A 16,950-nucleotide genomic window follows, 5' to 3' on the forward strand; every position below is an offset into this window, starting at 1 on the left:
GACGAGTTGAAATAATACGTTAATCTCGTCTCAATTATTTATTTATTTTCAAAAATAGTTTTAAGTAAATAAATGTAGAAATAAAAAAAAGATATTAAACTTAAAGAAATAGTATTTTATTTACTTTTCTTTAAGTATCACTTTTCGTGTAGTAATCGGGTCCATCACCTCCCATGATCGGTAACCATTCCCACTTCATCGTAGGCCTGGACCTTAGAATTCGAAATTATTTTACATTATGCATTTGATCATATGAGTAATTTAGGCTCTGTTTGATAAAATTAACTGAAAAGTTATTTGAAAACGAAAAGGTATTTGGCGAAAAGTTAATCGAAACTCGAAAAAAAGAATCGATAAGGTAAATTTGGAAATTATGAACTGATAAGGTAGCTGATTATATAAAAAAATGTTTGGCAAACTAACTGAAAAGGTAACTAATTTTGATGAAATGACGTAAAAGGATATGATAATTATTTAATAGTATAGATTTAAAAGGTAAAAACGGAAAATCAAACCAAATCAGGTACCTGAAATCTCAAATGTTATTCTAGGTAGCATTTCATTCCAGGTAACTTATTTAGTTAATTAAGCTACTTGCCAAACGCCTACAAAAAAAATAAGGTAACTGAAATTTTGGTCAAATAAGCTACTTTGACCAAATCAGGTACCTGAAATGTCTTGTCAAACGGAGCCTAAATAAGTATTCACTTATTCTTCATTGTTTATGTTATTTACCTGTTTAAAATGTAAACTACGTTTCTTTAAATAATCTAAATAAACTACAGAGTAATACTAGATATTTAGTATAATGTTATAATACGTCGAATAACATAGTTTTACAGATATTATTTATCGAGCATCTCCATTAACATTAACAAAATATGAATTGAATAAAGTTTCATTTGGTGAATATATTCCAAACATTTGACACAAATGCTTTACAAAAACAATTGGACACTCAAACAAAAATTATCTAGTACCAAATCTACCATATCTATCAAGGTTATAATCACGTGTGATTCTATATTGAACACTTCATAGTTTCGATTAAAGTAGAAAGTTATATTCCTTATTCACTTTCATCTTGTACGGTAATTCTTGACATCTTTTTAAGCTTTTTAAATTTTAACAACGTTATTTCAATATTTTACTCGAATTGTTTATTATCAAGTATCTGACACGTAGATCCTCCAACTTAATTAACATGATACTTTATTTTAATTTAAAACATTAAAATTTTCATGACATAATAGTGTCAGAGGATGAACACTTACGACTAAATTAAAAATAGCATGAATTTTTGCCAATAATAGGAATTGTTGAACGAATACCTTTATTTATGTATGCATAGCTTCCCACATAAACTTTATTTACACTTTTTTTTTCTTTAGTTTTTTCTTACAATACGATGGATTTATATAATATTTGTGAACTAGTGGCGAAAGTATAATATACGCTTTTAAAGTGTATAATTGTACTACTACAATGATTTGAAATATATTCTATGTAAATGACTAAATGGAGTTGGCATACTCGCATTTGTTAGGTTTACTTGCTTTATTACTACTAAATTCAATATTCACGGCATTTGTTCTTGCTTATGTTTGACTAAATGTCTTGTCTAGTGAGTAACTGAGTATCGTAGGGGCCTTAGCTTATAGGCCTCAGAAAAACGTACTATAATATTATTCTATAAAATGTCTTATAGCGTAAAAAGGCTTTATTCTATACGTTGTCAATTTGTCATATGAACATATCACGCTATAAAATGATCTTATTCTATACTTTTCTCGATTTTAAACAAAGTTTAGTCCTCGTGCAAAAAGAGTACGTGTTTATTACTTTGATCATGTATCAAATTTGTTTTACCAAGTCCCAAATGTGAAATTAAATGCTCAATATTTACCAGAGGGGTGTTAAATAGAGTTTTAATCATATTTAACTCGATAGTATATGATCAAAACTTCCTTGTTTTTCTAGGTTTTAGTTTTATTGGAAATATAGATAAGAGCGTTTTGGTCGTTCTTCATATGGTGAAGATGCGGAAGATCAGTTTCGTAATAGATCGTTATATGGTATTACACATATTGTCAATTTGTTGGTTGCACTATACTTGGTCAGATGAAATCGTCTCTCGTCAAGGCTCAAGATCCTATGATTCTCTTGTGAAAAACTGTTTGCGGCGATATGATAGAGGACGTGCTTTGGAGCAATTCGAGTTTACAAATCTTTCTTTGAACAAGATTTTATTTTATTTGGTTCTAGTCGATTTGTATCCGTTCAAATTTGTCACATGTTGTAGATGTCGTATGACTATTTATTAATGAATTGATCATTTCTTTCAAAAAAAAAAAAAAAAAACTGAAAGATATAAATCGATATGTGTTTTGTTTCAACCAAGTATACCCTGTATATGTCAATTTTACAATTTCTAATAATTAAATTTTTTAAGTTTTTTAGTGAATAACAAAAAGACCTCATATAGGCTACAAAAATAAAAACACATCTCAAATAAGATCGCTATACTAAAAATAACAACCTTATAATTCGTATACACTTTATAGTTTATATACTACTCATATAGCTCGTCATAGAAATGAGGATCCGATATACCTTTATACACTTTTCATGTAAATTATTGCTCCTTTCATTTTCCTATTTTCGTCTCATTTGTTTTATTGCGGTCTCCAAGACGCCACTTTGACCGTATTTTTCGATGTCTATATGTTACTCCCTCCTATCCATCGTTTTTTTCCCCTTTGAAGTGGGCACGGGGATTAAGGGTGGGGAGTATAATATTGATAAATATATGAGTGGGGTTTGGTAATTGGAGAGAGGTATGAATAATTATGATTAAATATTAATAAAGGTGATGGGTGGGGTTTGGTTATTGGAGAGAGGTAGGAATAATTAGAATTAAATATTAATAAAGTATATAGTGGAGTTTGGTGAGTAGAAAGAGGTAAGAGTATAATATTAATAAAAACTTTCTCAAAAAGGAAAGGGGAAGAAAACCTGAATAATCCGTTTTAGGAAATAGGGAAGAAAAGAGTGGATAGGAGGGAGTATTTTTTTTGCTTGAATTTTTTTTCGTGAAAAGTGTCTTTATATTAATTGTAAATGTTTTAATTTTATAAATAAATAGTTTTTATTCTCCAACTTATTGATGGTCAAAGTTCGGAAACTTTGACCTCCAAAAAGCAAATGAGGTGAAAATAGGAAAATGTAGGGCGTATAAGACTGATGTACATTTATAATCACTCCTACAAGTAGACTTGACAAAACTAACCCGACTCTACACGACAACATACACCTGAATCGAGGATCCGAGCTTAACTTGTAATTTGAATTGACCCGATTCAACATAGACTTAACCCAACCGGACCTTGCTGAAAATGACAAGAACCGAAATAATTCTTACGAACCTAAAATTACGTTTCAGATTGACCCGACTCGTACTGAACTTGTTTGACTCGTTTACTAGGTAGAAGAATACAAGCACCCTACAAAGAAACAAGAATAATAAATTTGGAAATTTCCGGAAGATTGGATGTGGTTTTAAGCAAGTGTGTGACCTGTAAAATAGGAGATGTATCATGTTCATGTATGAAAGTGTTCAATCATGGAGTTGTTCGTACAAATACAGATACTTTGTGACTTTGTCTAAATGCTTAAATTATCCGTAAGTGTAAGTGTGTGACCAATAAATAGTGGAAACCATAGAATAAGTATATAATAATGTGATTGATTGTCCTACAAATCTCTTCATATATATTTGCTTGTCTTTCTTATGTATTGTATCCACCAAGCACGTATTTCTTCCACGTGTCTCACCCTACATTATGTGGGGCGGCTGCTTTTGGACGGCTATTTCTTGGTACAATTCATTAGGGAATGGATTTAGGACTAATTAAGGTTATTCTCTTACATTAATGTACTTGATTATGTGATACTCATAGATACAAGTAGTAGAGTATTGAGTATTGACCCAATTGATATTTGTTTGATCTAATTCCGTTCCGATGATTCATAAAGTACAACCGGAGTCGACTCCAATTTGCGGACAGAGTGATTCGAAATGAGCCTATATATAACTCGGTTCCGTTGGAGTGTAAATAGCCTAGAGCTAATCATATCATGGTATAGAAGTAGAAGTAGAGCTGGACAGGCCCACACTGACCCAGTCCGCCTAACCGGGCCAACAATTTATAGGCCCGCTGACCCGCCTAGCCCGCCCCTATTTCTGGGCCGGTCCCGGGCTCTCTCTACCCCGGCCCACACTACCCAAACCCGTTCAGCCCGCCTGACCCGCTCTCTTTTTTTGCCTATTTTTCCCAATCGGGCTAGTTCAGGGCCACCACCTCCCTGACCGGCCCGCTCTCAGCCCACAGTGTGGGCTCGGGCTCCCCAACCCGGCCCGGTTCCGACCCGGCCTGGCCCGTGCTGAACCGGCCCACAATCCAGGTTTAAGTAGAAGTCATTCTATGTCTATCATATGGAAAATATAGTGTGCGTGTGGAAAGAAAAGCGTAATTCTGAATTTTAATAGTGCAAGAGTATGATTTTTTACGTGTGTAGTGGTTATCATATATTGATAGACGTGTAAGGCCGGTTCACCACCACATCACTGTACACAAGGGTAGCTCGCTCGATCCGGAGCCCTTTCATCCGATTCAGTTCTCAATTTTGACCCATCTTTCTTTGACAAAGGGGCTTCAAGTTTTGACTAAATGGAGCTTATTAATATACAACGTGGATTGAAGTAGCCGAAAGAATAGTTTGAACTTCTAACCACTAAGGACCTGTTTTTCTGGGCGATCTGAATTGAGCTAAAGCGAGCTGAGTTGAATTGAACTGAAGTAAGCTGAAATGAGATGAATAGATGAACTAAATTGAAATTTGTTAAAATGATTATACATGAAAAAAAAAAATGATCTAAAATTAAGCCGAAAAGAACAAAACCATATCAAGGAACGAGAAGCAATTTACATCATCATCAAGAAGGAAAAAAAAGGATCTAATAATACTTTGAGGTAAATTTCAACACCAATCATACGAACTATTATTAGAAAAATACACGCTAAAAAATTCGAGCACATAAGAATACGAGCTATTAAGATAAGAATATGAGCTAATGTAAAAAGAATACGAGCTTAAAAGAATCACAAACTTAAAAATACGAGCACATAAGAATACGAGCTATTAAGATAATAATACGAGCTAATGTAAAAAGAATACGAGCTTAAAAATACGAGCACATAAGAATATGAGCTATTAAGATAAGAATACGAGCTAATGTAAAAAGAATACGAGCTTAAAAATACGAGCACATAAGAATATGGGCTATTAAGATAAGAATACGAGCTAATGTAAAAAGAATATGAGCTTCAACTATTTTCATGCATTAGAAATTTTGGATGAAAAAATTCCTTCCTCACGAGTCACGTCATATTGATTTGTTCCATATAGTCAATTAATTATAATAATTTAAAGGAGAATATAATTCATTAGCTGGATGATGGATGAAGATGGAGAGGAGTTAGAAAAATATGGAAGAAGTTAGAGAGAAAAGAAGGATTTGATTCAAAATTAGATTACGTTATTTTTTTTGTAAAAGTATTTGGAAAAAGACTAAAATAACCTTGGATGTACAATGCTCATTATATATCCAGTTGTATAGTCTTGGAACTGTTAAACTACCTACTCAACAAAACAACAATTTCATCCTTAAAACTAGGATTATTACCAACATAATTACCTTAATTCACTCTTAAAACATTTTGTTTAAGACATCTATTCAATTAATTAATTCAAATATTCTAATTGTAAGACTTTGTCTAAACATATCCAAAACCGCGGTTGAAGAAGATTACATTGAAGATTCTATGATGTCAAAAGTAATGAATACTTTGATAGTACAATTAAAAGCACTATATTATTATTATACGGCGTGGCGGCATATTATTGAGAGAGTTCACTAAAGTCAAAGAAGACAAATGCAAGGCAACGTAAAGTATAAAGTAAATAAAGGGTAAAATAGTCATTTTAATTACGGCATGACTAAAAACTCTTTTGTTTCCTTTTCAGCTTTTTATTTTTTTTCCTACCTAATTTCCGGCTGCTAATTATTCTTCACACAGTTTCATGTTTCACCGTAATTCCTGCTTTACTTTTGGCTACTTTGTCAATCAAAAGAATTAAATTGACTGATTTGAATTGGTCAAATCTAAAACTTACTTTCTATTTTGTTTTTACTTCAAATGGTTACTTCTTTTGTGTTTCGTGTTGCGTGTCGTGCAGTGGTGGAGCGAGGGCGATTAAGGTCCTGTTCTTTTGGACTTAAAGTCACTTAATTTAAGTTCACTTTAGATTCTATAAGTTGATTCGATTCGATTCGAGATCCTATAAGTTGATTGATTGATTCACATCTTATAAGTTGATTCGAATCCTATAAGTTGATTGATTGATTCGAGATCCTATAAGTTGATTCGAGATCCTATCTCACTTAATTTAAGTTCACCGAGATCCTATAAGTTGATTCGATTGATTCGAGATCATATAAGTTGATTCATATCCTATAAGTTGATTCGATTGATTCTATAAGTTGATTCGATTCGAGATCCTATAAGTTGATTCGATTGATTCGAGATCCTATAAGTTGATTCGATTGAGATCAGATTAGTTTGATCAAAAAAAGAAGGCTAACAGAGGCACTTGCTTCCGCTGAAAATGGAAAAATCTGAAATTTTTTAGTTAAATGATCAAACTTTTTTCAACGCGTCCTAGCTTCGCCCCTGGTTTCACGTTTGTTTTTTTTAAATAAAAATATATACAAAAAAAATGTAATTATATATTTTTCTCTAATTTACTTAATTCTTTAATTTAGTAACAAGGTTTTTCTTACATAAAAAATAACTTTTGTGAGACATTTTGCATAAAATTGAGATGTCCGAAAGTGGATGATAAATTATATGGGTATTTGTTCGATGTCAGATCAAAAGTCGCTTTTAACCAAGATAAACTTTTATGTCGACATATATTAATTACGAATGGTCTTTCTCTTTCATTTAAAGTTTGTCTAGAGAAAATTTATTCGTGATTGGCTTTCGATGAAAATGACTTATTTTTCTCTTGATAAATTGCTAATGAGTCCTGATACGTTGTGTGAGACAATATGAGCTTGAGTTTGCCGGAAAATTTCTCTGAAATTGGAACTTGTGCAGCTGTGCTTGATCTCGGCCCGAAACTCGTCAAGACTAAAAAGTCAAAGCTCAAGCCTATCTCAAATTACATATGGAACTCGATTAAATCGATAATGTTTTTCCACTTTTCAAAACATATAGGAGTATAACCCAAAAATAATATTCATATTTACTTAGATGTCACCATTTAAAATGGAACCATTATAATATGCTACTCGTAATATATTACAGCTAATATACAAATTAAACGCATTCGACCTGACCCTTAGACCATGCCCAAGCAAGGTCAATTGGTAGGTCATGACCTTGCTTGGTCATGCTAATGACATAATTAAGCAAGTATAATTGGTGACCTTTGATGGTTAATTTGTGACCTTTTGCATCAAAAGGTCAATTTGTGACCATTGTTGAGCAAATTGACCACCACTTAGTGACGACCTTCAGGTGACACTTTTTATTGGTTGGACAATAAAAAAATAATAAATAAAAGTATATAATATGATAGTGGGGTATGATTGGGAATGTTATGAAGTGAAAAATAATTGGGTTAATGACCTAGGTCGCGACCTTTTGCTTGGGAGGGTGAAAATAGGTCAAGGTTAATAAGGTGAGATTAAGAGAAAAATCGGGTTGTGACCTAGTTAGCGTGACCACTGCTTGGGGATGGTCTTACTAAGCTCGAACTTGCATTATGGTCTTGAGTCAAACTTTACTTAATAGAGAGCTTTGTACCCATCTAACCAGATCGCATTAGATGTATCGTCAACCAAACTCAACTCATTTATGCTGAAAAACATTGTCCCTAAACTCCCACGAACATTTAGCCTTGTTTAAAACCGTTTTAACTTAAAATCTTCTTTAATTTTACCTCTGTTTTAATCAGATGTGAGAGAACCGTTTTAAACTAAGACGGTATTCAACAAAAAATGGTGGATCATGAATAGACTTAAAGAGTCTTAAACAAATGAATGAACATGTAGAGGATTTTAATAGGCTCATCCAATTTGTGGCTTCCACCAGCTTTCGTTGCTCAAATCATACACTACCGTCAAAGGCACTAATATCAATCAAATGCAAGGTGGCTACATTCAGATTATGACATAGACAATTGCATTAATTCAAAATTGGAGCGACAGGACATCCAACAAAATAACAAATAGACATAAAATCAGATGTACAGTTTTAGTTAATTGTGCAAATTGAGACATAACACCACCTTAATTTGCTTAATTTATGCTTCAAGATATGGATCTTCTTGCATTATTATTAGTACACAAAATCTCAGTGAAGACGGATACCATTTTCTCTTACAAATGACTCAAATAGAGGAGAGAGGAAAGTACATGAGGGTGCCCCCACCTTGTCCCCCCTATCCGTTTTATGAGTGACATTACCCGTCGCTTGCTCTGACCCGTCTTCAGCAAGACTAACTGTTATTAGTATAGGTATCTTTATTAATGGTTAATAGATAAAACAATTGGACATTATGTTGTTTGATTGTAATAGTTTGGGTGTGCATATCCCAATTTTGCTGTTAATTATTTCACATGTCCACTAGTAAATCGAATAAATTTAGATACTATGTATGGAGTATGATAAGATCATATATAGAATCTTATAGATATGAGAATTCAGTATGCTGTATTAAATATGATAATTTTGGAAGAAATCCGAATTTATTCTATTGTTAAAATAAAGTAAAAGGTTTAGGAACGACGATTTAAAGAGCTAACTAGCATCTGTAGTGACGGTTTTGTTTCTAAGTGAGCAATTCTATAAATTCTTGAGAAAATGTACCATCAAGTAGACATGTCACATGAAGTTACGGTTTTATGTAATAACAAGGCCTACTCTTAATAATGTTTTTTCCCTATTAACCTTTTTAATCCGCTTTTAATCTTTATCTAACTAGACATGCTGTATCAAATTTATTTAGTACAAAGAATACCATTTTCAAAATCAACTCGCCTTTAAATTGCCATTCACAATAGCGACATTGCTCATCTCGTAACTCACCAAAACTCGATCATGCATATATTAGTACATAAGAGATAAGACCCTTATTTCATCAACTATTTCTTAGCATTATCTCCATTACAACAATATTACCCCAGTTTGTTAGGGACTCCCACAAATTACATGTTAAAGAGGAATAAACTCTGAAGTTCATAGTCATGTCCTTGTTGTAACAACTAACAACAAATTTAGCATAAATTTTTTTATTGGAAAAATATATATAAAAAATCTCTAATGGTAAAAGTTAGATCTGGAAAACGGGTCAATTAGGTCGGGTTTATTTCGGGTCAACTTCGGGTTGGGTCATTTTGGGTCTACAAACTTCGGGTTGGGTCATTTTGGGTCTACAAACTTCGGGTCGGGTCGGGTCAACTATCAAGTTATTTGTGGATAATAATCATTTTGCAACAATAAAATATGGGTCAAGTATATCGGATCGGGTCAATTCAGGTTCAGATTAAGATCGGTAATGAGTTTCGGGCGAGTCATTCAGATCAGGCCAATTTTTGCGAGGTCTAGTAAAAGTTAATGCAAAACCCAAAATCTTAGCTAAAATAGTTACTCTCACTATCTTCCTCCATTTCTATCTCCAACCTCCATCATTTTACTTCATATTCTAGTTCATTTAAGCTCTATTACTCCTTTAATAATTACTCTCTTTCCAAGCGAGCTTAAAGTAGGTGAACATTTAACCTCTCTATAACTTTCCCTTGAGAATTTGTGCACCTAAAAATAAGGAAAAAATAAAAATGTTATGGTGATTGGTGAAGAATGAAAAAGAGTAAAAAAGAAGGGAGAGTGAGGGTCACGCAAAAGCAAGAAGCAAGTGGCCGCAGTTTTGCTGTCGGAGAAAACCGGTACTCCTGTCACACAACTCGTTTTGCGCCCTCCACAACTAAATTAAATATTATACTTCGTAATAAAAAAGAAAAGATAAAAAGGTTAAAAAATAATAAATGATGATAAAATGAAAAAGAGCACCAACATAACACGCGTTACAAGGCCTAACACGTGTATACGTACTCATAATGGGCCCATTGGCCCGTCGGCTCAGTCAATGCAGCCGTTTTAAAGCCAACTCTTTTCCACCCTTTTCTCCACTTCTTCATTTGTCACTTATTCACACTATATAATAAAAAAAACATTAAATCTCATTATAGACGACAACTATCCGTCTATAACTAAAGACATGTCAAGTAACATAGGAGTATAACATTATGTGGTAAGATAAAAAAATAAAGGTGTTTGGCCCATCTCTTGCTATAGACAGATATATCTATCTATAGCAAGATTTGCTGATAAAAAAATGGAAAATATTGATTTTTACTACTATAAGACCGTCTTATATAGAGTAATATTTATTGGTCATTACTTATTACTCCTTTCGAACAAGTTATTCTTTACGTTTGTTTTTACATATGAAAAAATATTTGCTTTTATAACTAAAAAGTTGTAAAAACCATTTATTTTACAGACATAAAATTTACATGAAGCTATAACGAAGACATTTATTTTAAGGGTTATGATACAACCCACTGGGTTGTATTTAAGCAACTAAAAAAGGAAATAAATAATTAATATGTGCATTAAATGCATTGATATATGTGTAATTTACTCTCTAATTTGTAAATTAATTCCAAATTTAGAAGGGTATTAAATGATTAAATACAACCTAGTGGGTTGTATTTATCATTTCCCTTATTTTAAAGTGTAGTAGAAAATTTATGTTGAATTTTATAAGGTTTATTTATGGAATGTTTTATATATTTCGAGTTTGTCATCCAGGTAAAAGGACAGGTGGACTTGGTAAACGTAATTTACAGATTATCACGAATATAATCAGCGTCTACTTATTGTAATTATTTATCCTTTTTATTTTTGACTTGTTTTTTAATTGGTGGAGTAATTGTTTTTAGTTGAGTGTACATCCGCCGATCAAATCAAGATTGACCCCATTTCACGCGGCGACTATTTTTACCCACCTTTTCTTTTGCCGACACTTTTCTTTTCTTTTGCCTCTCCTCCCTTCTTTCCTCTACTCCACTCTTCTTTTCTCTTTTCTTGGTAGTTGGTAATAATCTCCTTTTGTTTCCTCTAATAGTGTGTGCTCAAGTGTCAAAAAATGTAAAATCAATTGAAAATACAACTCAAGGTAAATTAATTTTTTTTTGCACTTAATATAAATAATTACTCGATTAGAAACTACCCGCCATAAAATAACAACAAAACTCAGCTAATAACGTACGAACTTTACATTTATAGAATTTTTTTTATTGGTTATTTATCGCTGTACATTAAATCATTATTATGAAACATAGCAAAACGTTACATAATCTTTACTTTTGTCGCCATAATTCTCTAACTTAAACAACATTAATTGTAGCACGTTGTTTAGTTTAATGTAATTAAGTTTTTAATACAGACTAACTTAGACGTTTTTACATTCTCCCGAGTTCCTACTCTTAATCTTTTTAAAAATTACTCTCTATTAATGATGATGGGGCATATTCTGCACCCACTGACCGAGTCAACATATTGAGCAAGGTCAAAGATAAAAGACAGCAAGTCAACATATTAACAGCCTAACCAACGTAGCCTGTCGGCCTGTCACTTGGGTCTCGGCAAGGCAACTAGCCGGCTGAGAGGCATATCGCGTACTCACATCCGGCCCCTCGGCATGGAGTCAACCAGCCCGCCTACTGTCATGGGTCTCTCGAGGGTAAAAGCAGTCTTTCCCTCGCTTTATGCCACTTGGCATTTACGTGACAAAAGGTGAAAGTCTATAAATACTTCCACTTCTCTCATTGAGAAAAGGATCCAGAAAATCATCTTAATCAGTATAAACTCCCTTATCTCTCTATAATATACTTTGCCAAGTTAACACACAACTTATCCTCTAAGTTCTCGACTTGAGCGTCGGAGTGAAAGACGCTCGACAAGCCGAGCCCTCAGTTTGTTCATCTTTACAGGAGAGAGTGAAAGGAAGAGACAAGCAACGACATCATTCAAACAAGTTCAAGTGGACATAATCCTGCTCCGGAATTACACCCGGAACAAATGAAATAATTAACAAAATACTCTATAATACTCCATCCATTCAACTCCACACTACAATTATCCTTTATGCACAAGTTTTAAGAAGAAATTAAAATAGTATTAAAAGGACAAATGTTTTATACAAAAGTTCTTTATTAATGGTGAATATGAGTTTTGATGGGAATTATTATGGGCCATGAGTGACATTTAGTGTAAATATGATGTTTCAATTAGGACAAAATAAGGTATTATTTTGCCAATTATAAAAAGTGATAGTGTGGAATTGAATGGACCAAAATAGAATAGTGGTAGTGTAGAGTTGAATGGAGGGAGTATACTGTAATTAAATTTTTTTCATATGATAAAATTAATATAAAATATACTCCGTAATAAATTAGACGGATAGAGTAATGGTGAGCTAAAAGAAATATAGGACACACAATAAATACTAGTGTAGAACGCAATTAACACGAAAAGAAGTCCAAAAGACTTCTCAAAATAATAAAGATAAAGATAAATACGGTCACCAAAACGAAGCGCAGTAACAGCAAAATGACGGGTTTTATGAAACACCCTTCTCTTCCACGTCACACATCAAGCCCTTTTTCGTAATTTCACTTTCTTAACATTGGGCGGCTCCCTTCAGTCAAATCTCTCTTGCTGACTGTACCCCTTCTTCTTGTCTCCTCCCCTTTATATACCCCCATCCATCCCACCCAAAATAACTCACACCTTCATCACACCATATCATATCATCATATATTATATTATCGTAAAATTACATTTTCTCCCATGGCTCCGAAAATTGGAGGCGATATGTTGGGATTGAAAATCGGCACGAGTGGGGCTACACCCGGATTAGGAATTAATAAGGAGGTTCATTTTAGAGGGGTAAGAAAACGTCCTTGGGGACGTTACGCTGCTGAGATCCGTGACCCGACTAAAAAAAGTCGGGTCTGGTTAGGTACCTTTGACACCGCGGAAGAAGCTGCGCGTGCGTATGATGATGCCGCACGTGCTTTTCGCGGTGTCAAGGCTAAAACTAATTTTCCGTTACCTTTACATTCCGCCGAACCTAATTTTAATATTATCAATAAAATTAACAATAGTAATAGTAATCGGAGTCCGAGTCAGAGTAGCACGGTTGAATCGACCAGTCAGGAGAGGCCACGTGGTGGCGGCGGTGGTGGTGGGTGTTTAATGGTTGAATCTGTACCGTTGGATCTTAATATACGGTATAATATGGTTCAACAACCAATGAGATTTCAACACGTCAGCAATCAACAGCAGTTTTATTATTTCGATGCGTTTGCTAGGCAACAGCAGTTTAACATGATGTTTCATCACGCGCCACCGGCGCGTGAGGTTGCGCGTGAAGAAAGACACGTGGCGGCGGCGGCGTGTGGTGGTGGGTGTGGGACCCAGAGTGATTCGGATAGTTCTTCGGTTGTTGATTTGAATCAAGATCTGGGACGTACACGTGGACTTGAGATTGATTTGAATCAACTTCCGCCGTCCGATCTTTGATTGGTTTTTTCTCGCTATTCGAGGAGTTTTTGTGACTGTCGGTGAAAAAAGTGAAAATGAAAAGGAAGTTATTTTTAGTTAATTTTCCTGAATTAAATGGTGTTTTATTTTGGTCGGAATTTACCTAGGGTAAAAAAAAAAGGGAGGAAAATCAGGGTGAATCCAAATCATGTGGATCACTGATTTTCCATTTTGTATAGAAGTTAATTTAATTTTAATTTTAATTTTAATTTTAATGTAGTTGACAAAAAAAAAAGAGGTCATATATTATGATCATATAGATTATCCTTTTTTTGCGACGGAGAAGAGTAGAGGAATCAATCATGTTGTTATCCATGTAATTAATCTGTAATCTCTGTTGTTTAATGGAAAAAATGTTGATTTAGTTTGAGCTTACTTTTGTTATTAATGATAGGATTACGATGTTTGTCATAATAACTAGTTTTGTTATTCTGAAAGACGATTTTGAAATGACATAATTGTCGTTAATTCTGTAGATAGCCGCCATACAAAATTGGTAAATATCGGATCTTACGTATATTTTCTGGAAGAATAATCTTTTTATCAAAACCTGTTTGGACGGTGAAACGTTAGACATATTTCTAGCGTCAATTAATATTCATTCGTTATTATTCATGTTTAATGAATTTAACTATTTGAATTCACTGTTCATGTAAATCACGTTCATAAATTATTTATGTGAGGATTTTTATCACAATAAATTAAGTTACTATCGCATATATCTTGTAAGAAGTTACAAGTTTATATTAAAACCGTTTTAATCATTTGTTTAATTTTGAATAGCAGATACAATGGAGACGGGGCGAAATAGGTTTTATTTAATTGGTTAATGAGGTGGGAGGGTGAGGGTTTGGGGAATGATAATTGGGTGGATGTGTGTGAGGATAAGATAAGTGCACGAGTATTGGGGTAGTGTTTGTCGCTATTTTAATAAATTAAATTAGATTTAAAAAAAAAAAAAAGAGAAAATGAAAAAGGGGGAGCAGTCGGTCAGAGTAGAGAAGGGATGAAATTCAATGAGGAAGACTGAGTTGAGTGCCATATGTCTTGGTGTAGTCAGTAACAAGAACCCATACAATATTCTCCTACTTGTCTCACATGACTACATGAGTCCATCATTACAACTATTCACTCCTCCACTTTGAATACGATTAAGATTCAGGTCTGCTTAGCTGATTCATGATAACGGATAACGTTTGTAGAATATGTTAAGCAGATTTTAGTACGGAGTAGTAGGTTTGACTATTAAATAAATTTACGGTTTTTAAAGTGATGCACTTTCGAACTTTCTTGGGATTACACATGACCCTCATTTTAAGTTTTACGTATGATGCACTGTGTTTACCTTTTTCTTTCCCAAAATACCCTTTAGCACACTTCTGTCATAACTCCGTTAATACTTTGACTAATGGCCTTTTTTTTTGTTATTTAATACATTAATCCTCATATCCAATACACTAATCCTAATTTTATACAATAAACTAACTTTAAAATCTAAATTCCCAAACCACATTATAATCATCTTCTTCAAAATCACCCAAAAAACATCCTTTTTCACCCACCACCATATGAACCACCATCATCATGATTTAACAAATCAATCACCCAAAACAATCCTCGATCCCGCCGCCGCAATCTGCATCATCATCCGACGTTGACGGGATTAGCGATGTCAGAAAGAAACCCACCATCGATTTCCAAATCGATCAATTGAAAACCACCTACCTCGAACCTCCGTCGACGGAAAATGACGTGGCAACGGCGACGACAACGAACTGTTTCTCGCACCTCCGTCTTCTCCTTAACCAAACCCGCAACCACCTCCGTCTGAATTTGTTGGGTTTTCTGGGTTTGGTTTGATGATTTGTTGCAAATTTTCAGCTTCAAATTTAATGAATATTCTTGGGTTTATTCACTTATGATAGATTAGGATAATTGGGGTTTATGGGTCATGATTTCCATGCAAATTTCCAACTTCAAATTTGAGTAATTGTTGATTTATGATGAATTAGGTTAGTTGGGTTTTTCTGGGTTTTGGTGGTCATGGTGTTGTCGAAGGAGTGCGGAATGAGAGAGGAGGGAAAGAGGAGAGAGGCGATACGGTGGTGGGTGAAAGAGGAGGAGTACGGAATGGTGGTGGGTGAAAGAAGAGGAGTGCGGAATAAGAGAGGAGGGAAAGAGGCGGTAGTGGTGGGTTGTGGACTGGTTTGGCGACGTCGGCATGGTGGCGTCGGCGTGGTGGTGGTTGACGAGGACGGGGCAGGTGGCCGCAGTTAAGAAGATGATGATGGTGGCTGGTATGGTGGTGGGTGAAAGGAGGAGTGCGGAATGAGAGATGAAGATGATGATTAGAGTATTAAATAACAAAAAAAAGGGTCATTAGTCAAAGTAAAGTAACGGAGTGATGACGGAATGTCAGCAAAGGGTATTTTGGGAAAGAAAAAGGTAAACACAGGGGTACCATATGTAAAAAGTTAATTTGAGAGGTACCATGTGTAATGTGACAAAGTTCGAGGATACCATGGGAAAAAACCGATAAATTTATGGTATGTTTGGAAACCGTGAATTGAAATTGAATTTTGTAATTGAGACATTTCAAGTGTTTGATAACTCTTAGAATTTGGAATTGGAATTTACTCAATTCCTTATCAATTCCAAGCTACTCAAATAGTTACCATATACTAGTCATTTCAATTTCATGACTTCTTACGTTTTATTTTGTGACGCAAATTTCATCACAAAATTTTTATTTATGATATTTTTTCTGATGGCAAATATTTTTCGAGACAATATTTAATTTTTTTCAAACATAAAACATCCAATGGTCTCGACCCATATCCGTCTCGCCCAATTCCAATTCCACGAGTTTCCCAAACGCAATTTTGGAATTGGATTTGGAATTGAATTCAAGCATTTCAATTTCTACAATTGAAATCATGAAAATGAAATCAATTCCGTATTTCCAAACACTACCTAAAGAAAATGAATACGAGATGAAGAAAAAGTTTACTATTCTAATTAGTTGACTAGTCTTTAATCTTAAGACGAATACATCCAGCCTAAATAAAAATTAGCCCCCAAATATGTGATATGTGCATTAAATCTTGCTTAAGACAGATACGGACGGGACAAATACTATCACATAATA

At 34.1% G+C, this 16,950-nt stretch overlaps 1 protein-coding gene across 1 annotated transcript; it reads left to right on the forward strand.

Annotated features, from left to right (window-relative positions):
• The first annotated feature begins 12,958 nt into the window (after positions 1-12,958).
• Positions 12,959-14,172, forward strand: LOC141596112 (uncharacterized). Its single transcript, XM_074416152.1, has one exon. The coding sequence runs from the start codon at positions 13,047-13,049 to the stop codon at positions 13,779-13,781; it is 735 nt and encodes a 244-aa protein (XP_074272253.1). The 5' UTR covers positions 12,959-13,046; the 3' UTR covers positions 13,782-14,172.
• Positions 14,173-16,950: the final 2,778 nt, after the last annotated feature.

The sequence above is a fragment of the Silene latifolia genome, chromosome 8 (assembly GCF_048544455.1).
Source record: "Silene latifolia isolate original U9 population chromosome 8, ASM4854445v1, whole genome shotgun sequence".
In the NCBI taxonomy this organism is placed as follows: Eukaryota; Viridiplantae; Streptophyta; class Magnoliopsida; order Caryophyllales; family Caryophyllaceae; genus Silene; species Silene latifolia.